The 24,780-nt window shown below is 53.6% G+C and overlaps 10 protein-coding genes across 10 annotated transcripts; 7 read left to right on the top strand and 3 right to left on the bottom strand.

The window, feature by feature from the left end:
- Positions 1 to 159: 159 nt before the first annotated feature.
- On the top strand, positions 160 to 852 carry AYL99_10792 (hypothetical protein; the record flags this gene model as incomplete). Its single annotated transcript, XM_018842298.1, has 1 exon — positions 160 to 852. One exon carries the CDS (start codon positions 160 to 162, stop codon positions 850 to 852), a length of 693 nt encoding a protein of 230 aa, XP_018688459.1.
- A 177-nt stretch (positions 853 to 1,029) lies between these two features.
- AYL99_10791 (hypothetical protein) lies at positions 1,030 to 2,565 on the bottom strand (the record flags this gene model as incomplete). Its single annotated transcript, XM_018842297.1, has 1 exon — positions 1,030 to 2,565. The coding sequence occupies one exon, from the start codon at positions 2,563 to 2,565 to the stop codon at positions 1,030 to 1,032; it is 1,536 nt and encodes a 511-aa protein (XP_018688458.1).
- A 682-nt stretch (positions 2,566 to 3,247) lies between these two features.
- Positions 3,248 to 7,621, top strand: AYL99_10790 (hypothetical protein; the record flags this gene model as incomplete). The annotated part of the gene is made up of 3 exons (XM_018842296.1): positions 3,248 to 3,288; positions 3,368 to 3,487; positions 3,583 to 7,621. 3 exons carry the CDS (start codon positions 3,248 to 3,250, stop codon positions 7,619 to 7,621), a joined length of 4,200 nt encoding a protein of 1,399 aa, XP_018688457.1.
- Positions 7,622 to 8,248: 627 nt separating this feature from the next.
- AYL99_10789 (hypothetical protein) lies at positions 8,249 to 9,762 on the bottom strand (the record flags this gene model as incomplete). Its single annotated transcript, XM_018842295.1, has 2 exons — positions 8,249 to 9,438; positions 9,501 to 9,762. 2 exons carry the CDS (start codon positions 9,760 to 9,762, stop codon positions 8,249 to 8,251), a joined length of 1,452 nt encoding a protein of 483 aa, XP_018688456.1.
- Positions 9,763 to 10,193: 431 nt separating this feature from the next.
- On the bottom strand, positions 10,194 to 11,108 carry AYL99_10788 (hypothetical protein; the record flags this gene model as incomplete). Its single annotated transcript, XM_018842294.1, has 3 exons — positions 10,194 to 10,737; positions 10,787 to 11,033; positions 11,087 to 11,108. 3 exons carry the CDS (start codon positions 11,106 to 11,108, stop codon positions 10,194 to 10,196), a joined length of 813 nt encoding a protein of 270 aa, XP_018688455.1.
- Positions 11,109 to 11,461: 353 nt separating this feature from the next.
- On the top strand, positions 11,462 to 13,210 carry AYL99_10787 (hypothetical protein; the record flags this gene model as incomplete). The annotated part of the gene is made up of 1 exon (XM_018842293.1): positions 11,462 to 13,210. One exon carries the CDS (start codon positions 11,462 to 11,464, stop codon positions 13,208 to 13,210), a length of 1,749 nt encoding a protein of 582 aa, XP_018688454.1.
- An 872-nt stretch (positions 13,211 to 14,082) lies between these two features.
- AYL99_10786 (hypothetical protein) lies at positions 14,083 to 15,819 on the top strand (the record flags this gene model as incomplete). The annotated part of the gene is made up of 2 exons (XM_018842292.1): positions 14,083 to 15,048; positions 15,103 to 15,819. The coding sequence occupies 2 exons, from the start codon at positions 14,083 to 14,085 to the stop codon at positions 15,817 to 15,819; spliced, it is 1,683 nt and encodes a 560-aa protein (XP_018688453.1).
- A 1,539-nt stretch (positions 15,820 to 17,358) lies between these two features.
- On the top strand, positions 17,359 to 18,087 carry AYL99_10785 (hypothetical protein; the record flags this gene model as incomplete). Its single annotated transcript, XM_018842291.1, has 1 exon — positions 17,359 to 18,087. One exon carries the CDS (start codon positions 17,359 to 17,361, stop codon positions 18,085 to 18,087), a length of 729 nt encoding a protein of 242 aa, XP_018688452.1.
- Positions 18,088 to 18,798: 711 nt separating this feature from the next.
- AYL99_10784 (hypothetical protein) lies at positions 18,799 to 21,150 on the top strand (the record flags this gene model as incomplete). Its single annotated transcript, XM_018842290.1, has 1 exon — positions 18,799 to 21,150. One exon carries the CDS (start codon positions 18,799 to 18,801, stop codon positions 21,148 to 21,150), a length of 2,352 nt encoding a protein of 783 aa, XP_018688451.1.
- Positions 21,151 to 21,845: 695 nt separating this feature from the next.
- AYL99_10783 (hypothetical protein) lies at positions 21,846 to 23,490 on the top strand (the record flags this gene model as incomplete). The annotated part of the gene is made up of 2 exons (XM_018842289.1): positions 21,846 to 23,154; positions 23,369 to 23,490. The coding sequence occupies 2 exons, from the start codon at positions 21,846 to 21,848 to the stop codon at positions 23,488 to 23,490; spliced, it is 1,431 nt and encodes a 476-aa protein (XP_018688450.1).
- Between the last annotated feature and the right edge of the window lie 1,290 nt (positions 23,491 to 24,780).

The following is a 24,780-nucleotide window of genomic DNA, read 5'->3' as shown; positions in this document are numbered from 1 at the left end:
GACAGACTACGATTCTTCCCCTTCCTCATCTTATTCCTTGCTAGCAGCGGTTCCTACGTTCTGTTGGTCAAAAAGCGAACAGAGTCTCAGACGAACGTCTCCAGCGAGTCCCGACGGAAAGCACACACCGAGCGGTAGTGACCGAAGAGCTACTTTCCAATGGCAACGCCTGCTATAGATCCTACGTCTGGGACTTCCCCTCTTGCGCAACCGGAAGCGCCACTTGCCTCAGTCAACACCTCCCCAGCATTTGATCCGCAGAAGGTCACCGTGGTCTATGTACTCGGAGGTCCTGGATCTGGCAAGGGTACACAGTCCGCCAATCTAGTCCGCGATTACGGTTTCGTACATCTCTCTGCAGGCGATTTGCTGCGAGAAGAGCAGAATACTGAGGGCAGTCAATATGGCCAATTGATTAAAGATTACATCAAAGACGGCCTAATTGTTCCAATGGAGATCACGGTCAAGCTCCTTGAAAATGCTATGCGCTCAAAACTGGGGAACGATGGGACCGGGAAATTCTTGATCGATGGGTTTCCTCGGAAAATGGACCAAGCTATCTTTTTCGAAGAGTCTGTCTGTCCCTCGAAATGCACACTGTTTCTCGACTGCCCCGAGGAGGTCATGAGAGAACGCTTATTGAACAGGGGAAAGACGAGTGGGCGGGCAGACGACAATGAAGAGAGCATAGTCAAGAGATTCCGGACGTTCGTCGAAACGAGTATGCCGGTTGTGGACATGTTCGAAAAGGAGGGCAGAGTCGTTCGAGTCTCGTCGGTTGGCATGGTCAAAGACGTCTATGAGAATGTGGTGAAAGGGTTAGCAAAGATGGGAATACATCCTTCGAAATGAGCCACCCCTCACTTCCCAGCCTGCATTTAACTTTTTCCTCGATCCTGCAGACCAACTTGCATGCGTTTGCACGAAATATACTGTTCTTACGAGAGCGATCAGGAATACATTGGCTGGAGACAAGATGTTTTTCTACAACAATTGGCTCGATGATTCTCCTAACCACTTACTTCATTATCAATCTTCTTCGCTACTGCTATCACTCTGCTCGCTATCTCCTTGCCCATCGAACCCTAGGAATTCCTCGTCCTCTCCGAGTTCATCCTCATCATCAAACTCCGCAGGAGGCAACATGACGAAGGCCTTCAGGCAGGTGATCCTGTTGCCAGTCTCGTACGTCCCGATAATTGTTCCGGTCTGAACCGGTCTCTTGCTCTTCAAGATGGCCAAAACCTCAGACATTAACAGGAGTATGATACGGATCGTCCCATCACTGCTCGCTGTAACGACGGCAATGTCTTTTTGGCCGTGGGCATTAGGGGGCAGGAAGAGAAGCTCAAAGTCCTTGATACGCGTCGTGATCCCTGCAGTTTTCCCGCCCACTGTTGCGACAAGAGCGGCGTCCGGAATGGATGCTGTAGTGGTCGTGTCATTGTTGTTTGTCCCATTGGACGAATGCGATGAGATTGCGTCTGTGTCATAAACGAGTATCCGACCATCTTCTGTCGAGAGAGCAAGAAGTGTAATGGGCGCCTCCTCGCCTGAGTCCGAAAGGATAGTATGATAGCAAATCTGATGTAGCTTGGTAAGGGGTTCTGGTAGAGCCCTGCATTTGGGTTTCGAGTCTTCCCCGAACACAACCACTCCACGCTCGAACGCAACGGCAAATTCACTGCCGTTGGGATTCCACCGGATTCGTCTGCCCTCGCCACTGCTATACTTGCCTTCGCGCACACTCTGCAAGATCTCGCGGCCGAAGTTGAGAACCCCGGCTTTCTTTCCAGTCACCAGGTTCCACAGCCTCATACATCTCTCGCCTCGACCGACGCTCAACATGAGCTTCATGCTGGAGTGTACAGAGAAGTCATTGATTCCCGCAGGTGTGGCGCCTGGTGGTGCGGTGTCTCCGCTGGGCTGGCCTTGGGCCTTGGGTCGTGGTGCTTTGATTGTTGATACCACCGTTAAGTCCCTCAGACGGGTAATGGCGATGGTGTTGTCTTCTGACCCGGAGAGCAGTTTTGATCGCGTGGGAAAGTGCAAGGCCGTGATGTGTGAGGAGTGGTGAAGGAGAGTGCCGAGCTCTCTATTCCTCGGGTTTTCTGAGATCGCGTTCTTACCCAGAGAGGGCATGGGCGGCAGTCTCTCCGTGTCGGCGACTGGCGAGGCTGAAAGGCTGAAGACATTGACCTTTTCATCTGAGCCGCCGGTAGCCAGATATACGCCCTGGCTTTCAGAAGAATCGGGTTCCGGCAAGGGTGATAGTGCGATACATTTGATCGCGGATGCATGTGCATTGAATAGGAAGGTGTCCGCAAACTGCACGGACGGGGGAACCTCTGGTGACGACAGGTGCGAGATCGATGCGGTAATACCATGCAGAACCCGCTCATACGAGCCGACAACAATTTGGATGACGGATGAAGTGGTCTTGACATCCACATGACCGTTGGTTTTGTTGACCTTGGTCGCAGTGTCCGTGTCACTTGTAGAGTTGATTGTTCCGTTGGAAGTGCTGGCGGCACTGGTGCCGTTTTCTCGTTTTCTTTTGGCCATAGGAGGGACTTTTAAGTGAAATAATTCGCAAAATCGGAGAAGTCCAGGACGTGGGAGACGGCTGTGGCTTGAGCAACACTACACAAGAACACAGCACAAGTTTGGGTGTCTCAGGACTGTGAAGATCCCTCTAGCAAAGATATCCACGGTAAGACAATAAGATCTAGACTCCAATATCGCATTATACTCGGGTCTGTAAATCTGCTGTGCGATAACAAAGACCAACAATGTGAAAGGGAAGGGGAAATTTTACTAGCGTGGTGTTAGCAAACAGCTGCGCCTAGTGGCCCCCAAAATCTAAGAGAAAATTGGCGGTGGTGGAAATGGGTGGTGATGGGTGGTCTCCCCCTCTCGCCGAACCCCCCCTGCCTGAAAGAGAATCAATCCTAGGAGGTGGAATAGGCTGCTTTCTCCTCCCTCCGTGCACTCCCCCCCGCCTGAGGAAGCCTAACAAATTGCTACGCCCTGTGCCTCCAACTCTGCACAGAACACCAAATCCAGAGGCCACATCCTCTACCAGTCGACCAACTTCAAGAGGCTCAAATCATCATAACCCGCCCAAATAATTCATTCTGGGCTCTTTGGCCATCTCCGCACATCTGTTTCTGCATTCTGGAGAATTTTCAGCAATTGATTCGGATGGTTTCTCGTCCTTCTCATCGACCTCGCCGATGCCGATGAGATGCCCGTCGAGCACTTGCGCTCGAAGAGGTCTCAAGCACAGTAAGTAATACTCTCTACAGCCCTCAAACACCCTCATCATCCCTTACGCAATATACTGACGAAATATCATGAATTATAGGAGCCTGGTGCTGTCAAGAAAGCGCAAATTAAGCGAACTCTTCTCTATCGTTGTCTCGGTCGAAGACCCGACCTACAAGCAGAAACTACAGGCCTTTCATGATGCGAATGACCTAGAAAAGTACGGACCCCCTGTCGCTGCCTTCTATCTACCATGATTGCAAATTTCATGGATTATGAGGCCTGCTTGGTTTAGTTGTGCTCATTCTTCCGCAGAGGGCGTCGCTTTGACGAAACCACACTCCCACCCATTATCCATATAACTCTTCCACCTCGAAAACATGATTCCGCCCAAGCTCGTACAGCAACTCAGTCGCCCCCTGTCGCTGTCCAGCAAACGTTAGACGTACCAAATGTCACTTCGCCCTCGTCTCCGGGTGTCAAACCTGCGCCGAAACAGAAACATCCAGGACAAACGGCGCCTGCGCAGACGTTAGTTGATGAAAACAAGGGCAATGAAGGCGGCGCAGTTGTAACTGGCGCGGGGAGCGAGGAGGGTCGTCAGGGAACGACTACAACGGTGGTTGACGCGCTCAACGGCAAGGCCACCACGTTCTCTGGTCTTTCCAACGCCGACATTGAACTGAGCTCTCCAGTACCCCAGTCTGCAAATGGACCATCAGTTGGGCAATCAACAGGTGCTGAGCCTGGACCTGCCGGCGCGTCAAAAGACATTCCCGTTCTGTCAGATGATACTACGGAGTTACGTCCATCTGTCACCACCGACCGCCAACCAAGCCGAAGTCCCCCTCTTCCAGTTCCAGACTTAGCAGCGGCCGAACCGCAGTCCTCGCCAGCCTCTACAAATGGGCCGGACTCATCCCACACCCCAGCGCCAACTGCCGGCTCTCCAGGAACGAGCCCCGGTGTCGATATTCCGCTTAATACAACCGATATCGCCCTCGAGGGAAAGCCTTCAGATGCTGCCACTGCTGCTTTGGTGCAATCGCTCCCCTCACCAGGAGCGACCGTCCAGCCAAGCGCCAGTAAGGGTCATGCTGCCTCTGATGATGTCGAGATGACCGGGACGGTCAACGTGAGATACACGGCTTCAGCTTCTGACAGTCATAGCACGCTCGCTATCGAGCCACCCAATCCATCACAAATCCAGCGACCCACGATGCGGATAGACACACAAGCAGAGACTGACTCATATTTCAAAGCACGGCCGGGGGGTGGATTTGTTGAGAGTCCAGCTCCGATAACAGGTACGACTCCAAAAAAGAATGTGCCCACGACGCCATCATCTCAAGAGCCGCCGAAACGCGCAACCAGGATCTCCTCTGGTGTGTTGCAGAAGAAATCGGTCTCTGAAATCCTTGGAGAGACGCCAAAGACCTCAACCCCACCGGCTGACTCTCCATCATCAGCATCCATCCGCGATGCCTTTGGTGGCGCGACTCCTCAGGGCCGAGCGACGGACCGCGACCGCCGCGACAAGGAACGCAGTAGGTTGTCTACAGTGGTCTTTGCCAAGCCGCAGAAATCTACGGTTGACGAGGAGAGTCTCGAGTTGACACGCATTGGTGATGGCAACGCCCAGCGCACAGGGCCTGGTGAGAGAGACTACCTCTACACTTTGTTTGAGAACAAGGCACATTCCATGTCACGGCAAAGCACAATATCTTACCTCATTCAAAATGCCCACAAGACGCTATCCACTTCGGATCATCTCATAGAGTATGAACTATCGGCGGAGTGCAGGATACTGAAACGGCTCTACCAACTGCAGGAGAGGCAACGCTGGCCTCTGAGGCAATACAGACGTGCTGACGAAGCACCGAGACCCACCACCCATTGGGACTTCTTGCTTGATCATATGAAGTGGATGCGTACCGACTTCAGAGAAGAGCGAAAATGGAAACTGGCAGCTGCAAGAGGACTTGCAGAATGCTGTGCAGAGTGGGTCGCAAGCTCTGCTGAAGAAAGAAGACGTCTACAGGTGCGCGTTCAATCACCAAGACTTCTACCCGACCCAGCCAATTCTCAAGATGTGGCCATGGAAAATGGTCCTGGACCAACTCTTTCGTCACACCCCACTCCCGAATTGGTGCCTTCTAATGAAGACGATTCCGCGAGTGATGATATCGCAGACCCTCGAGAAGTGCAAATGTCCAATGCTCCGGCTGCAATATTCTCACTGGGCGCTTCTGAATTCAATTTTGCCGTTGACAAAACACCTGCCCTGGACAAGCTGTTGAACGAGTTACCACTCTACGAGCCTTCCGTCGTGGAGCTAGATAGTTCCACTTCTAGCTTGGGAGAACGGCTCGATGCGAAGTGGAAGACAGACATCGTGCCTGTTTCAAGGTGGGCTACCGAGAAGCTATTCGTGAAAGAGTACAAGCCTCCAATGAAACGCAGCCGATACGACTACGAGCCTGAGCCTTCGCCGAAGAAGAAGTCAGAGCCGCTTCCACCGGAAGACACCACGGTTGCACTGTTCATGCCTGAGAATAAAGCCATTCGAGACAGGATCCACCCTGGCCATTCTTTCCGCCCCCCGTCCGAGCATCCAATGCCTACACAAGCCTTCTTCGAGACGCGGTCGTCGTCGCAGTGGACACCTGCAGAAGACGACGAACTCAAAAAGCTTGTCAAGGATTATTCCTACAATTGGTCCCTTATCTCCAGCTGCCTTACTCCCCCAAGCTTGTATGTGTCGGGTGCTGATAGACGGACGCCTTGGGAATGCTTTGAAAGGTGGATCGGGTTGGAGGGCCTACCTGCGGATATGTCAAAGACCGCCTACTTCAAGACGTATTCTGGCAGAATCGAGGCAGCAGGAAGACACGTGGCTGCTCAGATTGAGGAGGCTCAAAGAAGAGCCGGTGCCAATATTCAGATCTCGACACGCAAGAGGACAACACAGCCCGTTAGAGTCGAACGGAAAAGGACCCAACGACATCTGGCTATGCTTGATGTCATGCGGAAGCTGGCCAAAAAGCGAGAGACGGCTCTTCAGAAACAACAACATCAAGCCGATCTCGCCGCCTTGCGCAAAGTCAACGACACAAACATCCCCAAACCCCCCTTAAAGACCCCAGCAGAGTTCTCGCAGCTCAAATTTGAACGAGATCAGAAACTCGCAGAACGTCAGGAGATATATCGGCAGCAACTTATCGCACACCAACGTGCCACGGCGCAGCAACAACGTGTTCCAAATGGTCAACCCAATATATTGCCAAACGGCATGCCTGCTGTTGGACCCGTTATGCGTGCTCCGTCCTCCGCCGGCATGCCAGCATTGCCAAATGGTAACATCCAAATACCCAATGGTCATCCTCGTCATCCGACTATGATGGCCGCGATGCAAGGGAATATGCAGCTACCTCCGGGTATGATGGCTCCCAAAATAACGCCACAGATGCAGGCACAGATGCAAGCACAACTCGCCGCCCGAGGTGGGATAACGTCGCCACAGCAGATGCGAATGCTCCAGGAAGCAACCAGAGCCCAACAAGAACAGCTTCTGCGAAATGCTCAAGCTCAGAATGGTCCTCATTCTTCTCCGAACAACCCTAATGCTGCACTGGCAAATGGCCAAGGCATGAGTAACGCTGCTTACAGGGCTGCAATGGCCGCTGCTACCGCGAATGGGAACGCATCGCCTTCTGGCCATATGAATGGAAGCTCACCCCGCCCCAATACCGCTAATTCCGGCCAGGCTTTGTCCAGTGGACATGTTCCTATTCTGACCCAGATCGCTAATAAAGTCCGAGAGCATCACCCCAACTTGACCGATGAGGAGGTACAAAGGCTTGCGTCGCAGCAGCTCCAAACATATCAACACCAAGCGACGGCAGCAGCTGCAGGGCAGAATCAGAAACGACCTCAGGCTCACAATCAGGCGGCGTTGAATGCTGCTCTCGGCGCTGTGAATGCTGGGAACAATGCGTCCGCCGCCGCTGCTGCGGCTGCGGCTGCCGCACAAATGGGTCATCCAAACATGATGACCAACGAGCAATTACAACAGTATAACCAGCGCATCAGAATGCAGCAGCAAGCTCAGCAACACGCGGCCCGAAATTTGCAAGCGATGCAGATGCAGCAGATGGCCGGCCTGCCAAATGGGATGGCAAACTCGCCGGTAATGAATATGGCCCGGCCAGTGAGCCAACACGGAAACCAGGGGCAGATGAGTCGCAGCGCTACCCCGAGAGACCAGCGGAGCTCGAGCCAGAGCAATGTTAATGGCAATGGACCTGGGCAACAGGGCAGCCCCCGACAGGCGCCACAGAGCATGCAGACATGAATCAATGGAGCTCTCCCTCTCATTGCATATTTTGTATAAAGAGATTCGTCTTCTATCAATTTGGTACTTGAAATTTTGTAGTGGATTCAATCAGGGACGGCCATCGAAGCCGCGTGTCACTACTGGGGGGTTCGTGGTGCTCAGCTTATGTTCTGTCTGTTACGATGTCATACATTACGCTGGGATGGCAATGGAAATGACTGTGCGACAAGCCCCGTCTCTCAGGCTGGGGGGTTCTTGTAGAGGAGAATCTGCAGACTGAGGACGGACCCAGCGTCGACCCTGTTAGCAACATGAGATATTATTTGCGGAGAGCAATGATGATAGCAGATTTAAGGAATGCTCGATCAAGTCAGAGCAGTGTTTCTAATTCAAAGCTATTTTATGCGTTGCGCATATCAAGTACATCAAGTTTCTTGGGTAAGGTCCATGTCAAAGCCTCCCTCACTCTGAGGCAGGTTTTGGTTCGATGCGTGTTCCGTTCATTTCCACACACGCACACTCTCTCCCTCTCTCGAGACTCTTCTCTCTCACTCAAGTCGCTCTGTTGGCCTCGAGACGCTGCAACAGAGCATCCAAGAAGGCATCGACTCTCACCACCGATCGCCCTGGGCGGCGAGAAGACTCCTAATCTCCCCCTCCCACCTCAATCTCTCGAGGCCCTTGCTGTTGCTGCTGCTGATCGCCCCTGTCGCGACGCGGTCCGCGGCCACCCCCACCGCCGCCCTGTCTTCTCTGCTGCTGACGTTCCCCTCCAGTTCTCTGACCCTCTCCATCTCCGTAGCCGTTGACGCCCGTGTCTCCGTTGGTCGTCGGCCCTTCTCTCAAGAACTTCTCCCTTTCGGCCCGGACGACATTCAACACACTCTCCAGACTTCGTCGCCAAACCATCAGGCGCCCCTGGATCTCGGCCCACTGCTTCTCCCCGAACACGCGGTAGGTGGCTCTCTGGACCAAGAACTCCTGCTTCAGTTGTGAGAGTTTGCCCTCGACAAGACCAGCCCGGATGGTGTCGATGACCCACATCTCCACGTCTTCAGAAGGGATCTGGAGAGCCGATGCAATGGTACTGTAAGGGACAGAGCGGGTGGTTGAGGATGCAGCAATCGTAGCCAGTGTCAGGAGGCGGATCTTGTGGCTCAGCGTCTCAGCTGCAGAGTCGGGGACGCCCAAGTCTGCCAGATTGTTCGTTTCAAGGAAGTCAGCGTATGACGAATAGTCATCCGAGGAGAAGATCTCTAAAAGGTCAAAGAGGTTGCCATCGGAGCGCCGCAAAGCAACAACAGCGTCGCTTGTGGTCAAGGGCGTAAAGTCCGTAATTGAGGGGTTTGTCAGAGCCACGCGCACCGCACGTCGTGCGAGTTCTGCACTCTCCGTTTCGGACGCCGATTCAGGAGGAATTGTCTGCAGGGCAGACAGGAGATATGTGTAATGGAGGTCTTCGTTTCCGATGGCGGAGGCCACATCGGCAACCCCGACGTAGAGATTGCGAGCGTCTTCGTCGTCGAGTTCCCAGGCGGACAGCCAATTAGGGATGTTCGTCTCGAGTTGAGGGATGAGCGCCTCGAAAGCCTGAGTGGACGACATCTGGCGCATGACTTTGAGGATGGCAAGAAAGACATGGTAGCGGGATTCACTCGTAGGAGTCAGAACGTTGAATATCGTCGTGAGGGATTGCAGGGCGAGGCTGCTACCGTAGGTGGGGGAGGAGGTAACGGGTTGCTCGGACAGATACGTGCATATTCTGGAAAACAGGCCGTCGGCGATGGAGGATTGGGAAGAAAGGCTGATGAGGAGATTGTATGCTGCTGAGAATTCTGCGCAACCGATGTCAGTATTTCACCTCAGCACACACCGTGACTTCTGTAGGCTGTCGTACCTCTCTCAGGGGCGCTGTTGAGCACTGATGCTTTGGTCACGATCTTTTTCAACACTTCATTTTTCTGGTTCTGGACTGCGGCCTCATCGACTGACTCTTGCGACTGCTCGGACTCTCTGAGGGTGCTGAGGAGTGGTTCAATCTCTGCTCGGACTCCGGCGCCTTCTTCTGATTTGGCGAGTGTATCGATGTACTGGGCGAGTTCTTCTGCAAGTTCGGTGAACGTCCCTTCGATCAGAAGGGTGTTTGTGGGTGCGGGCATTGGTGGCGGTGTTTGGCAGAGGTCTGAATTGGAGGAAACAAAGAGGCACAGGAGAAGTAGAACAGACGAGGAAACACTAATGCCGACACAGACTGTCCCAGGTCAACCAGGACTACAGATATTGCGATTGCTGAAAGCCACAGTGCCAGATGGTGGCTTCTGCTACACAACCGCCAATGCCAAGATTTCCACCACGGAGGGCAACAGTTTTCGCGAAATCGACGCTTTGGGACTAGCGTCTTGGCAGAGTGACCGCGGCGTCACCAGCGTTGACTGTCATATGCCACAACTCAGAGGACAGAAGCATTCAAAGGGACTGTCGAGTTCATTCGAGCAAATGTCCTATACCTCCAAAGTATTATATGTAGATGATGGGCTGAGATTCTTCCCCGAGATTGCTGCGTCTATCGAAACCCCTTCTTCCTGGCTGTTCAAAACACGTCGTCTGTGCTCTTGACCTCTGTGGTGCCTGGCACAGGAACGGCTGTGTTGTCCTTCGCCGCCATCTCATCCTGAATGAAAACCCCCAGTCCCGCGAATGCCCGGAGAAGACACTCATCCATGTATTGCCCAAAGTCGTAACCTGCCGCCAGCATGGCCTCCGCAGGCTTCCCCCTCGCACGAGCAATGTAGCTCTCTTTGACTTCGTAATAATCTCTATTGCGTGACATTCCCATAAAGGGGTCGTATGGAGCCACAGCCACTGGAATGACTCTTTTCTTCAGACCCTTGATCAGACCACTTGGATCTGCGATAGTTGGATCAACGTCCTTCTTCTTCAAGGGTTTGGACCCCGCTTCGGTCGTTTCGTTTGCATCCACTTTGAGACCGTTTGCGATGGCATACTCCTTCAGTTTGCGATTTGTTGCTGCCACATCCGTTCGCAGGACCAGGTTCATTATAATTTCTTCTCGGAGCTCCAGAAAGTCGTCGTAATCACGTTTCGACTCAAATTCTTCCTCCCGTCGATCAAGGCTGATTGATGTCAGGTCGAAATGTACGAAGAGGGATGACAATGACCTACATTTTATTCACCTTTTTCCGAATCTCCACCTCGCGTTCGATCTTCAAATCTTCAAATGTTTGGGTCCGCCACTCTCGTTTCCAGAGACTGACATGGCACCCTCCAACCGGACATTCGGCTTTGCCGCTGGAGAAGTTCCGGTCCACGCAACCTTCGCAGATTCGATGATAGCATTTCGTATTGATCTTGAAGCGAAGTCCTGGATGTGTCCGAGGATCACTGCCGCAGACAGGGCACTTGTTTGGAGCTGAGTGATATATGTCAGCATGTTTCCCTGTCTCGTCTATGCGGAAGTCCTACGGGTCAATTCATCGTCGTCCATGATGCTTTCCCTTCATCGAAGGCGGTCACCTTCAACCTGTTCGACGTTCAAAATCCCCGATATCTGTCAACGCTGCAAGATGTGTCATCTCGAAAGATACAAAGCTGCCGGCTCGAGAGTAATGATCATGGAAGTGAGGAGAGATCACGGGCATCAAGTGGGAGCAAGAAGTGAAATGACCACGGCACCGGGCAACGATTTGTAATGACAAATCGGTCTCCTCGGGTGGCGCTTCCCAAGTACCAGGCGGCGAGGCTTCTTTCTCTCCAATATTTTTCTCCCAAAAACTCACACCTTTCCTTTCACTTTACCTTCTCTTCTCAATCTTCGGTTTATGTTGACCGGCGAGGGCGATGGATGACTCTGCACTCGCCCGCGTTGAATTGCAGCGGGTCGAGCTCGAGAATAACATTGCGAAACTCCGCAAATCACTGCGACACTGGCAGACTCTTGAGATCGACTACGAGGGACTTAAAGAAGAATTCCTGGGCGTCTCTGAGAATGCCTCTGCCGATGAATGCCTTGAAGCAGCAAGAGATTTTAAGCCAGAGGTGATCGACGAAAAAGAGCTGCAGGAACTGCTAAGGGATAGAAACTCCCGACCTCGCCAACCGCCTCAGCTTGTGGATTTGTTATCAAAGCGTATAGACTATGTCATCCGGAATATTGAGACAATACGGAAGCAGCTCTCTGACGCAGAAAAGAAACGAAATGCTCTGCTTCTTGCAGAGGAGCCTGATCATCGAGATGAGGCTGGCCTTCCTCTAGCCGAAATTACTGAGGAGCTCGATGATTCTGGACGGGTCATATCCAGCAAAGTAGAGACGCCAGGAGCGGATGCTCCGCAGCTAATAGACGTATTGAAGAGGGCAGGCGTGCAAGATCTGCAGGAGACGAACGGTACCATCACAAAAGCCAAGCCTCCACCAATAGATGTGGAGGTGCCCGCGTCGTACCATGAGGAAGACGGCGAGGAGAAGAGTTATCCCAACAACAGACCAATGACTGGTACAGCTCACGAGGCGAAACCTCCAACAGACATCTTCCCGACAAATCCGACCGACACGGAGGCTGAGGCTCAGTTACGCCGAGAAATGCTCGAATACTCGCGGGGCTTGGACGAAGTCGGGGCGATTGTAGCCGAACTTGAGCTGGAAGAAAATGCTTCAGACCTGTCTTACGACGAAAATGAAGACGACTTGACCTTTGACTCCGAGATGGATCTGGACGAAGATCTCGAGGAAGACGAGTCGGAAGATGAGTCCGGCAAGAGCAAACATCCTCTGTCTTTGCCACGTGGCTATCAGAAGAAAATGGAGGAGCTGCAGGAGAAGCTGGGGCTGAAGAACATTGGCCCTCAACCAGAAATTGAAGCAACAATTGAGCAAGTCCAGCATGCGGAACGGCCACCAGCAGCTGAAGCTGCCCGGAAGGCAGCTATTGCAAGACACGATAGATCTAAGAAGGGCAATTTGAAGCCTGCCTTGAGCAAGTCTGCTGAAGTCGACAACTCCATCAAAGAGAAGCGTCACAAGAAGAAGGTGGCATTCTCCACAGACCTGGATATTGCTCCTGAGAAGCCTGCTGCAAGCGAAACTCTTATGCCTGGCCAACCACCCCTAAACAACACCCAAAAACCAAAATTGCGCCCTATCAAAGATTCGGTCATCGAGCGAGTGACTGAAGACGAACAAGAGCTTGCTGCCCCGGCACCTCCAGCTCCGAAGGCCGCCAAACAGTCGAGGTTCAAGGCCGCCCGGGGATCGCTACCACAGACGCCCAAGATCGCTTCTCCAATGACATTTCCTACGGACAGTATCACAGACGAAGACTCCTCCCCTCACCCTTCGTCCACAATAGTCTCTGCGCAACTGGTAGAGCGCCCGTCTCCCAAAGTACCAAAAGCTCCTGCCCCGAATGACTTTTCTGTGGAGGACCACCGGCGGGAGATCGCAATGGAATACCAACAACACAGGATGAAACGCATACACTCTCAAGATGGTGGGTTTCTAGGCAACAGTGAAGACGGTGAGATAACCCCTTTGGAAGATGAGAACGGGCGGAGAGTCAGCAGATTCAAGGCTGCAGCGATAAAACGATGAGGGTTTGATGAGAGTGCCTCCCCAAGTACTCTCTGTTCAATCATAACACTTGCACAACCTCACGGAGACGCTCATATTTCAAGGCCTTGAGTGTTGTCTCAGTATGCCCCTTACCAACCCCTAGGGCTATGTCTATCCTCTTGTGATTGTGTTTTGTTTTCTCCGGAGCCGTCAAGAAACTCTATCCATGCTACGCAGAATTTGTAGAATCAATCTACCTATTCTCATATGACGGAGCTCCCAGATCGAATGATGGAAGCTGGGCTCTCTGACGCCTGATCCTGCCGTTGATGGATATGGCGATTCGTTTCACCCAGTACATGTATAGCTTATATATCCATAATGGGTGACCATTCCCGCCACCAGCCGCATCTCGAAGGATGAGCCAGGCAGCGGCAACAGTCCGTCTCCACACCCGTCGATCCATGACGGATTGTTATTTGCCTCCAAACGCACAAAGGCACCACAAAGGTTTTCAGATTACGAGAAGTTAACTCGTACTCCAACATTGGGTGCGGACTTCGGCTCAACTCACAAGGATGATGGTTCCGCTCCTACAGACCTCACCCTGATGTTCAGTAGTCCTAAGACTTGGATTCCCACCGCCCTTTGATCGACTTAGCTAGATCGACTCTAGTAGGGTTGCCCCGGGTATACATATACTTATAGAGGCCGAAACCCACTCCCTCTATGCTCCCGTTCTGCTAGGCTCTTGGGAACCCCGACACCCCCTACTTAGTTTTTCCAACTTCTCGCCGCCCTCCATTAGCCCTCACAACTTGTACCAATTCTGACCCAATTCTTTCTCTTGTCGTGGTATATATCTGGCAAGCAAGTAGGCAGACGATCCCGCTTGGGAACAGACGCCCCTCATGGACACAAAGGAAGTCCAAGAGGTCGACATCATCGGTCCAGCCCAGCGAATGCAAAATCTGTCAATCGACGATGTACCTATCGAACCTCTCTCTGAACTGGCCGAGCCGACTGAGCAGGTGCAGCCTCGCAGTAAATTTCGCCTCACCATGATTCTGATTGCTCTCTACCTGTCACTGTTCGTGGCTGCCCTTGACGCCACCATTGTCGCTACTGCCGTTCCCAAAATCACCGCCGAGCTTCATTCGGCAGCCGGGTACATCTGGATTGGCGGTGCCTATCTCATAGCCAATGCTGCAGCTGCTCCCATCTGGGTCAAATTCTCCGACATCTGGGGTCGCAAGCCCATCTTCCTCGTCGCTGTGGTGGTCTTCTTCGCCAGTTCTGTCGTATGTGCAGCCGCCGTCGACATGCAGATGCTTATTGTGGGCCGCAGCATCCAGGGTGCCGCCGGAGGTGGTCTCATCTGCATGGTCAATGTCGGTATCTCCGATCTCTTCAGTGTCCGCGAGAGGAGCTTGTGGCTCGGCCTGTGTGAAGGAATCTGGGCTCTCAGCGGAGCCGTGGGTCCTCTCTTGGGAGGTGCCTTTGCCCAAAAGGCCAGCTGGCGATGGTGCTTTTACTGCAACTTACCCATCGCTGGTACAGCTTTCCTTCTGCTGTTGCCATTTCTCAACGTCCACAACCCTCGAACACCAGTCCTAGATGGTGTCAAAGCCATTGATTGGTTCGGCTGCGTCTCAATTGTTGGTGTAACGGTGATGCTGCTCTTGGGACTTGACCTAGGTGGATCTGTGTACCCTTGGGGCTCAGCCAAAGTCATCTGCCTCATTGTATTCGGCGCCCTGATGGTCCTTGTCTTCATCTACAGCGAAAAAAAGCTGGCGAAGTACCCTGTGATCCCGCTGTCCCTTTTCGGAACGAGGAACATTGCAACTATGCTGGTGACTTTCTGTCATGGAATGGTAAGGAGCTTGCAATGGCCCACGTATCAAAACTTGTGCTGAAACTCGACACAGGTCTTTATTGCCGCCGAATATTACTTGCCCTTATATTTCCAAAGTGTCCAAGAAGCTTCACCTCTTCGATCAGGGGTGCTTCTCGTTCCGCTTATCGTCGCCACGGCAGGCACCGGAGTCATCAATGGCGTGATTATACATCGTACAGGCCAGTACCGACCGTCCATGTGGGTTGGAACTATCCTGATGACCCTGGGAACCGGACTCTTCGTCTTAATGAATGCGCACACCTCGACGGGCACCATCATCGGATTTGAGATCGTCGAAGGTGTTGGTTCGGGATTGCTATTTGAGCCTCCCCTCATCGCAATTCAACAAGGTGTTCACCAGGACGATGTTGGCACTGCGACGTCGACACAAGCCTTCATTAGAAGCCTGGCACTGTCGTTGGGCGTCATTATAGGCGGCATCGTGTTTCAGCAGAGCATGGATCTTCGGCGCTCATCATTACAACAAATCGGCTTGCCGCCGTCGGTCTTGGAACAACTGTCGGGCAAAAACGCAGGCGCCAACGTCATGGTGGCACACACCCTTCCGCCCGCCCAAGAACTTGCAGTCAAGGAAGCGTTCGCTTGGAGCATCAGAAACATGTTCATCATGTTCACGGTTCTGGGCGCTTTCGGTGTTCTTGCGAGCTTGTTTGTTGTGAAGACAAAGCTGTCGAAAGAACACAAGGAGACAATTACTGGTCTCAAGAAAGAAGAACCTACGCTTTAAGGTACAGGGCCTGGCCCTCGATTGTTCGGTGTCTGTCGTCCTGATGCGACAACGATAAAATTCGACCTGCGCAGATTCGTCGTGCGACCTGTTCAACCGAAAAGCCACAACTGCAAGAGCATCAAGGAGCGACAAGATGCTTCAACAGCAAGACACCGAGCAGAGTCTGGGAAACACCCGCACACCTCTTTTCGTCCAACGCCGCAACACATGTGACCCCATCGGGGATGCTTCAGCCCCGTTAACAACAGCACTCCCTCCTTTGTTGGAATCCCTGAGGTCGGGTATATCAACTGGTGGCACCTCAACGCTGTTATCAGAAGTAAACCCGTCAACTCACACTCTACTCCTTTCAGCAAACGACGTGCGTGCCTACATATTGGTACGTTGGAACCTACGGTGAGCTTTTCCACCGCCACAAAAACAGCAGATCTTGTCAGATAGTCCACGTTAGTCAGTTCCAGCCGTCCTCATCGGGTCCGCTGGGTCTGCGGTGAGCTACGCACCGTCAACAACAGCAACGCATACACCTACATGGTTGATGCTCAATCCAAGTGCTTGATATATATGTACCGGTGAGCTACGCACCGTTATCAACAGCACAGATTAAAATGGGGTGCCCGCCGGTGACATGCTTGAAGATGTCATGTGTGCAGTTGTGTTTTACTGATTTTGGCAGACTTCGATGAGCGCTCCAAGCTCTGTGGCCCTCTTGATGCACAAGCCGTGCTCTTAAGGTACTCAAGGTAAAGAGTGATATTGCTTGACCTTCGCTCGGTCTTAGCGACGATCAATCGTGCTTCAACCCGCTTCGACAGTTGAACAGATCTTCAATCTGAAGTCCACGTAGATGTCAGTAGTTGTTCGAAGATTGAGTAGGGCATCACAGGCAGACGTCGTTAGATATACATACCATCGACAATAATCTGTAGGGTGTGTGTTCAGCAAACAGACCTCGATTCAATTCCAATTCCCAGCCATGCCAGACTTGAGTCCTAGATGCTGTGATAGTATGGGCATGACGATGAAACCACTCGCCTTGGCTGACGCCGTAACGACGGATCGGCCCTCGAAGGCACATAATCGCCTAATCTAAAGTTCCACCAAAAGCCGGTAGGCTCTGTTTCCTCCCTACCGAACTGTCTAACTAGGGAGGGCAAACGCTGCGTTCCACCTCTACTGAGACCTGTAGCAGGAGGCGTGTTCCACCTGTGTCCGCCGCAATTGAAACCGACAGTGCTCTTTCCTTTCAATTCTTAGAGGCGGATTAGGCAGTCCAGGCGTCACCGGGGGCGAGCTCACACAGCCTAGTGAGCCTCAAAGTCGTGCAGAACAACGCCGTACTGCCGCATACGTCGAAAAAAGCCTCCCAGAGGAAGTACAACCAGAAATCTGCTTTCGACGCCTCAGTTTGCAGTCTGCAGGTCAGGAGAATGAATTCGGCCAGTCCCAATGCGACCAGGTCAGCAGGTATTAGCGCCCATTCTATCGATGGTCCTCTCGTGCAGGTGCTTACGGCGATGATACAAAGCAGCAGACATGCACCAGGAGATCGGCCCTCCAGTCCCTTCTTGTGCTCCCGGTCTCCCGCCATCCCGTGTCACTTTGACCGGTACCACAGTGGTGGTTGAGCCATTGAAACACTCTCACGCCCACGACCTCTACGACATTGTGAAAGGCGACAACAACCTTCGGCTGTGGACCTACCTCTTCGACAACCCCTATGACTCCCCAGAGTTCGAAGAAGCGGTGACGGCCAAGTCTCAGTCGGAGGACCCGATGTTCTTCGCCGTCGTAGAGAAGAAAACCGCCAAACCCATCGGCTGGCTGAGCCTGATGCGCATCGACGCCCGCCACCGCGTCGTGGAGGTCGGCAACATCCTCTTCTCTCCGCGGCTGCAGCGGACCCAGGCCGCCACCGAGACCATGTACCTGGTCGCCCGGTACGTGTTTGAGACGCTGCATTACCGCCGCTACGAGTGGAAGTGCGACAATCTCAACGGCCCGTCGAAGAGAGCGGCGATCCGGTTTGGGTTCACGTTTGAGGGCATCTTCCGAAAGCACATGGTCTACAAGGGACGGTCGAGGGACACGTGCTGGTTTGCCATGGTCGACGACGACTGGTTCCAGGAGGGAGGGGTGAAGCAGGGGTTTGAGGACTGGTTGGACGAGGGGAATTTCAAGGAAGACGGCACGCAGAGGAGGAGACTGGAGGATGTGAGAGGGGAGCTGAAGGGGCAGAAGGGACCGGTGGTGTTGAGCTTGTGAGTTACATAGATGGGATAATAGTCAACTACATAGATGAATACACCAGTGGTCAGGGTGTGGCAGCTCCTATTGATGAAGGCGTGTGCCATTGAATAGGGAGTGAGGATTCACTGGTGAGGCCGTGCACACAATAGCAACACGGCCCGTCGAAGCGGGTGATGAGAAGGACCAGACCGTCAATAAAGAATAGTAGCACATTGATTGTAATATCGATGTGTCTTCTTGACCAGGTGAATGAATCCATAGCAACGTCGGCTTGGAAATCAGTGGGTTGGGCCTGGGATTTCGGAGATTCTGTCTGTGATGCCGGCGAGACGATCGGTTGCCCTTTTCTCCTTGTCAGCTCCCACGATACGATACGATACGATACTCCTTGCTCTCTCCCTCTATCTCTTCTTCTTCTTCTTCTTTCTGCCTCACGACGAGGCCAGGCGCTTGCAGCCCCAACACCAACAGGCGTGGCCCGGACACGACAACATTCGACACTAAGCCTGTTTGGGAAGGAACCCACACCAAGATTTGAGCCACCTTCTCGTCCTTCTCGTCCCTGTCCTTCGCGACGAGGACCTTCACCTTCTCCCTCGACACCAACGTTGCCCTGCTTCGGGCTCCTTCAGCGCCCATCCCCCATCTCGTTCTCGTCGACAAGCAGCCACGTCTGCTTCGTCGCCTCTGCCTGCCCCCGCCGTGGCCTCGGGTGGTCAAACGGCCATGGTCCTGAGCAAACTCGCCCAGCTTCCGACGCTTCCTTCCCTTCGACTCACCACCACCCAGCGTCAAACTCGCTCCAGAGCGTCTACTTCTGCTTCTCTCACTGACTCGGCCACTCCCAGTCCCACCCAGTCAAGCCTTGACACCAGCACGTCTGCTGGCGGTGCCACGTCGGTGAGCGACCCGGGTGATCACGCTGACACCCTGGCCACCAACACCAACCCCGTGTCATCAGCCACCATGAAGCCCAAAGCCACCACCAGCAACAAGCACAGCCCGTCTTCGACCGGTCGTCGCTTTCAACCCAAAGTGATCGATCTTCGTGACCGACGAGCGTCTAGTCGCGTTCGCAAACCGACGGCCAAAGCTCAAGCTCTGGGTTCCAGACGGTACGCCTCGCCGCCGCCGTTGTTGGATACTATTATAATTGAGCACACGCCACCAAATTTTGACCTATCTCCCCTCAAGGCACCTTCAACGACATCTACTCTGCCCAAGGACGCACCTGAGGCAGCGTACCCGACTCTCGAGGTACCGTCAAATCCACCGACAGCAGATCCCAAACCAGCCAAACCCCCGTCTTCTCCTCCGCCTCAAGTGGGAGGAGAAGAGGCACCACACGATGTTCCTGAGACGCCTTCTCGAAGAACCTCTCGGAGAGAACGGAAACCCACTGCAAAGCTATTATCCGATTCTGGAACCGCTCAGAAGCGTCCCGCCACCGAGGATGTCCCAGACGCTGCTCCTCCCCGCAAATCCGCGAGACTCTCCTACTCGGCTGCTCGAATCCCATCAAAGCTCCGGTACTCTATCTCCGCGAATAACAGTGAAGCGGATGATGCTGCTGCTGAGGCGGAGAAGCCTCCGTCACCCGCAGTTCCATCCCCCAAGAAATCCAAGGTGATTGTCTTGAAGTCCAAGCGACTGGCCGAAGTGTTTGGGCCGCCAAAGCCACGGCAGGAGAACAAGTCTCCTGGGTCCAAAGGGAAATCGAAACGGAGATCCCACCCCAGCGCTGTCAATACCAAAGGAAGCACGACACAGCCTCATGCTGCTCCTGTTGACATACCCGGTTCATGCAATCTGTTGTGCCTCTCAACGTCGTCCCGACTACTTGCCTTTGCACGAATTGCCCGGGAGATGCCCAATGCGGAAGACGAGAATGAAGAGACTATTCCAGGCAGCGTGTATGACTGGCGTATGTACACGCAGGTGTGGTGCCAGTGTGCCCAATTCGAGCAGCCCAAGCCTGGCGGCACAGATCCAGTGGAGCTCGAACGAGCATTGATGCCGAACCCTGTCTCTGAAGGCACAAACTACGATTCCATTGATTTGACCACGGAGAGAACGCCCGACGCTGAGCTGTTGTCTGTGCCGGTCAACACGATCCTCCGTGCATCTGATTCGCAACAGCTCTCACAGCTGTACACCGGATCTCCGAGTCAGAGCGCGGACCAGATACCACTCAACGGCACCCCAGCAACAAATGGCATGAGGACGGAGGATTCCCACCGGCATGCAGAGACCCATGGACCATTCTGTGACGAACCGAGTCGCAACAACACACTGTACTCCAGAACCCCGTCCATAGCCACGATACCGACATATGAGGAGCGCCTTCGCGATGACCACACGGCTCTGACCGAAATCCGCCAGATGGCAACGGCGCGCAGGTTATCGTGGAGTTTTAATATGACATTTGACGAAATTCAGGCGATGGTCAGGGAGGCTGAAGACCGAGAACAACAAGCACGCCAGCCAACACTATATCGTCAGATTGCGAGTCGGCCACAGAATGGAATTGCCCGCGCGAATGGACACTCAGAACCACACAGTCGCCTTCGATCCACTGGGTTTGGAGTGCTCTTGCCGCCTCAAGCATCGCATCAGGCACGAAGAGTTGCCAGTGGCCGCAATTGGCTCAAGGCCGGTCTCACGCCACCCGCTGTCGTCAATGGAGAGGGCGACGCAGCCCAAGAACGTGTCACCTCCAACCCTACGCCCCCCACCCCAGGCAGTGTTGAGGAAAGCACGCCAGCGAAGCCTTGTGGAATATATCGAACTTCGTCATCACTCCGGCCCAAAAGTTCGCGGTTCAGAGTGGATCCGAGGGGATTGCGAGGGGAGTCTCCTGGACCAGGAACCATCATCAACATGAAGGGGCCGGGAGGGGCCGCGGCCGAAGCCAAGAGGGCGACAGAGGGGCATGCGAACACTGGGAAATCGACGAAGGAGTTTGAAGAACACCAGGAGCGCGAGGATGGTGAGAAACAGAAGCGACGGCACCGAAAGGAGCAAGAGGGTCACAAACTGAACGGACACGGACATGGACACGGGCACGGACAGCCTTGAACGCGGGCGGAATGCATTGGGCTCGACAGTCGCCACGTACATTGAGCAGGTTGCTGGGTATCACTGACATGGGAGCATAGCGATGGACGGCATCAAGTGCTGATGGCTGCTGATTTCGAACAGATCATGTACACAAGCATATCATTCCCTTTCTTTTTCTTTCTCTCGGGTTCTTTGTTCGACAGGGACATGAAAGCATTCATAGGCAGATAATCACCTATTGAGGAGTTTACAGGTATTGGAAAAAGCCCACTGGGCTATTAGACTATATCAATCAATCAATCAACCTTTGGTTTTTAGTCCATCAGACATTGTCTCCGAGACATGCACACACTGAGATAGCACCATATGCAGATGGAGGGTGACTGAGCCCCGACACTGAGCGAGAGACGTTTCTTCCATTACATACAGATATGTGTACCGAGTACCCAGTATTCTGCCACGCCCGACGTTTGGTCTTGGAGTTATTGGCGGCCTAGGGTAGTAACCCCTGAGGCAACCTCGCGGGCGCGCCCCCACTCATAGCGCGTCTTGGGGAGCGCGTCCTGGGCGTGTTAATATCCTGGACAGTACCGAGTCCTTGTCATCAGGACGTATGCGCTCCTCTTCTGGAAGATTCCTGTGGCTGGTGTGATACCAGGGATAGGAACAAAGCAGAGCAGAGCAGAGCAGAGCACAGCACAGCACAGCAAGGAATGGCCGAGGTGGTGGTGACGACGAAGAAACGGGGTCGCCCGCCCAAGAATCAACAACACGTCGAGACAGATGGCGACCTTGTTGCGGCCCCGAAGTCACGAGGCAGGCCAGCGTCATCAGCTTCGGGGGTGTCTGTGGCGTCAACGACCAGGTCGGGCAAAGCTGCCAAACAGATTATTGTTGAGGAATTGGAGGAGGCGGTGGTGGTGGTGGATGATGGAGAGAAGAAGCCCAAAGCATCCGGAGTGGTCAAGAGGAAAGCAGCAGCACCAGCACCAGCAGCATCATCAGCATCAGCAGTAGCCGTCGCCAGCAAGACTCCAGACGCGACAAAGTCTCGCAAGTCTCCTCGTCCCACAACAACAACAGCACCAACAACAACAACAACAACAACGTCCCTCGCCACCCAGCACGAGCACGACGTATCTGCCCTTGTAAAGACGGAGAGGAAGACAAAGGCAGCAAAATCTGTAGCGAAGAACACGGAGGTCTCTCGCTCGGCTCAGAAAATCTCCCAGCCACGAACAACGACAACGACAACGACAACGCCGGCAGCAGCTGATATTGACGATCCTCGACTCTCCATCTCCACCATTCTGGGCCACGCCAAAGCATTCTCAAAGCAGTCGGACCAGCTGCAGTGGGATATCCTCCAGCTCATCAGGCAGAAAGAAGAAGCTGTGTTGTCGCAGCAGCTATCCCTGCCGCACGCTGAATCCGAGACACAGCTGCAAACACCACCAACACAAACATCACAGATCCCTTTGGCAATAGACGCCATTCCCGTGCCGCCGGCGTATGAGCCGTCCTCAACAATGCCTCCTCCGGTCAGAGGAGCAGTGAGCACGGCACCGGCACCACGGACAGCATCGGACACCCCAAGCCACAACCCGCCGGCCTTGACCAGCGAACCGGCCCATCCATTCTCGACACAGACACTCGCATCAGCTCTCAGCGCACAGCAAGCCCATGTGCCGCCCTCGTCGCTGCTGTCCTCTCCCCTCGGCTCCGCCCAAGGACCCCAGCACCAAGTGCGTCCGTTCTCGTCGACCAAAGCGCTGCCCATGTCGACCACGATTGCCCTGGCTGCCCGGTCATCCTCTTCGGCGGGATCCAGACCCTCGATGCCCCCGCGGCCACCCACCGTCCCGTCCGAAGGGCCCCCCGGAGGCGCACCAAAACTGTCCGATCTGCCGCTCGAACAGCTCAAGAAGGACCCCCGGTACCGCAAGGCGTCGACGCGCTACACGACCTTTGTCGTGGCGCTGCCCTTTGCCATTGTGAGCAGTTACTTCTTGTGGGAGAGGTGTAAGTATTCATTGATCTATGCGTCCTTTCGTCCATCTGCTCTATCTATTGAGGCCGTGTGTGTGCTTGAAGGCTTTAGCTTCAAGATCTAAGACTTGTCCTGTCCCTCCCTGCCCTGTCCCTGTCCGTTGTACAGCCTGAACTCTCCCCCCTCCTCCAGAAACTGCACTCGGTACAGGGAATTTGCTAACATCCATCCATCCACCCGGAACAGACCGTGAACACCAGGCGTACTTGCAGAAAGTCCGCGATGCCCGAGCCAAGGGACCGGGGTCAGATGATCTGGCTTCGACGACGGCAGCCTCAGTGCCCGGACAGCATAACGATCGCGAATAAAAATGGAAAACTTTCAGAAGCGCCGGACCGAGACAAGAATGGATACGGATGACTTGGAAGGTCAGATGAGACGACATATCTGAACCAACGTGAATGATCAAAGGGGACAGGACACGCTTTCCGACGCCTGGGTGGACGGGACATGTTTTCTCGTGCTCGTTGCGAGCCTCCAACCTCGGGGGCATGAACATCGACATCGCACACGGAACGAAAACCGGCCTCCCTGTTCGAGTCCTTTCCAGATAATCTGCCCCATATGCATATTCATACTCCATGTCCATCCCAATGCCCACAAACAGCAACCCCTATGAAAAGACGCGAAATAAATGACTTCCTTGTTCGGCATGGATTGGGAATGAGTGGAGGGAGGGAGAAAGCCGATGGTGAATGAGTGGGAAGGGAATGGAACCCCCCTTCCCCCCAAGGGGAACAGGAATACAGAGGGATCTATGTATGTATCTACGGTAAATACATAGCGCATTGTGGCCATGATTTTCAACCGACAGACCTTCTCTGCTCCCTCAGTACATACATACATACCTACAAATCTCATTTCTCATGGGGCATATCTTATATCTCTCGTGTCTCGTAGCGTATATCCCATGTCTCTCTCGTAGCGTGTATCCCATGTCTCTCTCGCAGGGTATATCTCATATCTCATATCTCATATCTCATCACGGCTCATGGCCTACCTACCTAACGTCACGTACCTGTAGCTCCAGGAGCCCGCTATGGGCTCGTCTCCTCACGTCACGTCACGACGAGGGCGGAGCAGAGCAGAGCAGACCCATTCCATTTACGCATTTACTTGTTTACTTACTGACTTACTGGGTGAGTAAGTGAGTGAAGTTATCCACGACCGCTACCACGACCACAACAATGACAACGACAATGACAATGACAACGGCCGAATACGTATGTACGTTTGCGTGCCTTTCCTTCAACGGGGAAAGAAAGAAAATTCTATTCTGCGCCACACCACACCGCACCGCACCACACCACTAGCTACCTCCCCCTACCGACCTCCCTCCGTACCTACCTACATACCTGCATACCTGCATACCTGCATACCTGCATACCTGCATACCTGCATACCTGCATACCTGCATACCTGCATACCTGCATACCTGCATACCTGCATACCTGCATAAGGAGGAGGAGGAGGAGGAGGAGGAGGAGGAGAGGCTGATTCTTCTTCTGCTGCTGCTGCTACTAAGTGCGAGCATACTCATGCTCATGCTCATGCTCATGACCCTGGGGTGCTTGCTATGCTTCGTCGTCGTATTGCGT

The sequence above is a fragment of the Fonsecaea erecta genome (assembly GCF_001651985.1).
Source record: "Fonsecaea erecta strain CBS 125763 chromosome Unknown Scaff12, whole genome shotgun sequence".
NCBI lineage: Eukaryota > Fungi > Ascomycota > Eurotiomycetes > Chaetothyriales > Herpotrichiellaceae > Fonsecaea > Fonsecaea erecta.
The sequence above is the reverse complement of the archived record's forward strand: the minus strand, read 5'-3'. Positions and strand labels throughout refer to the sequence as shown.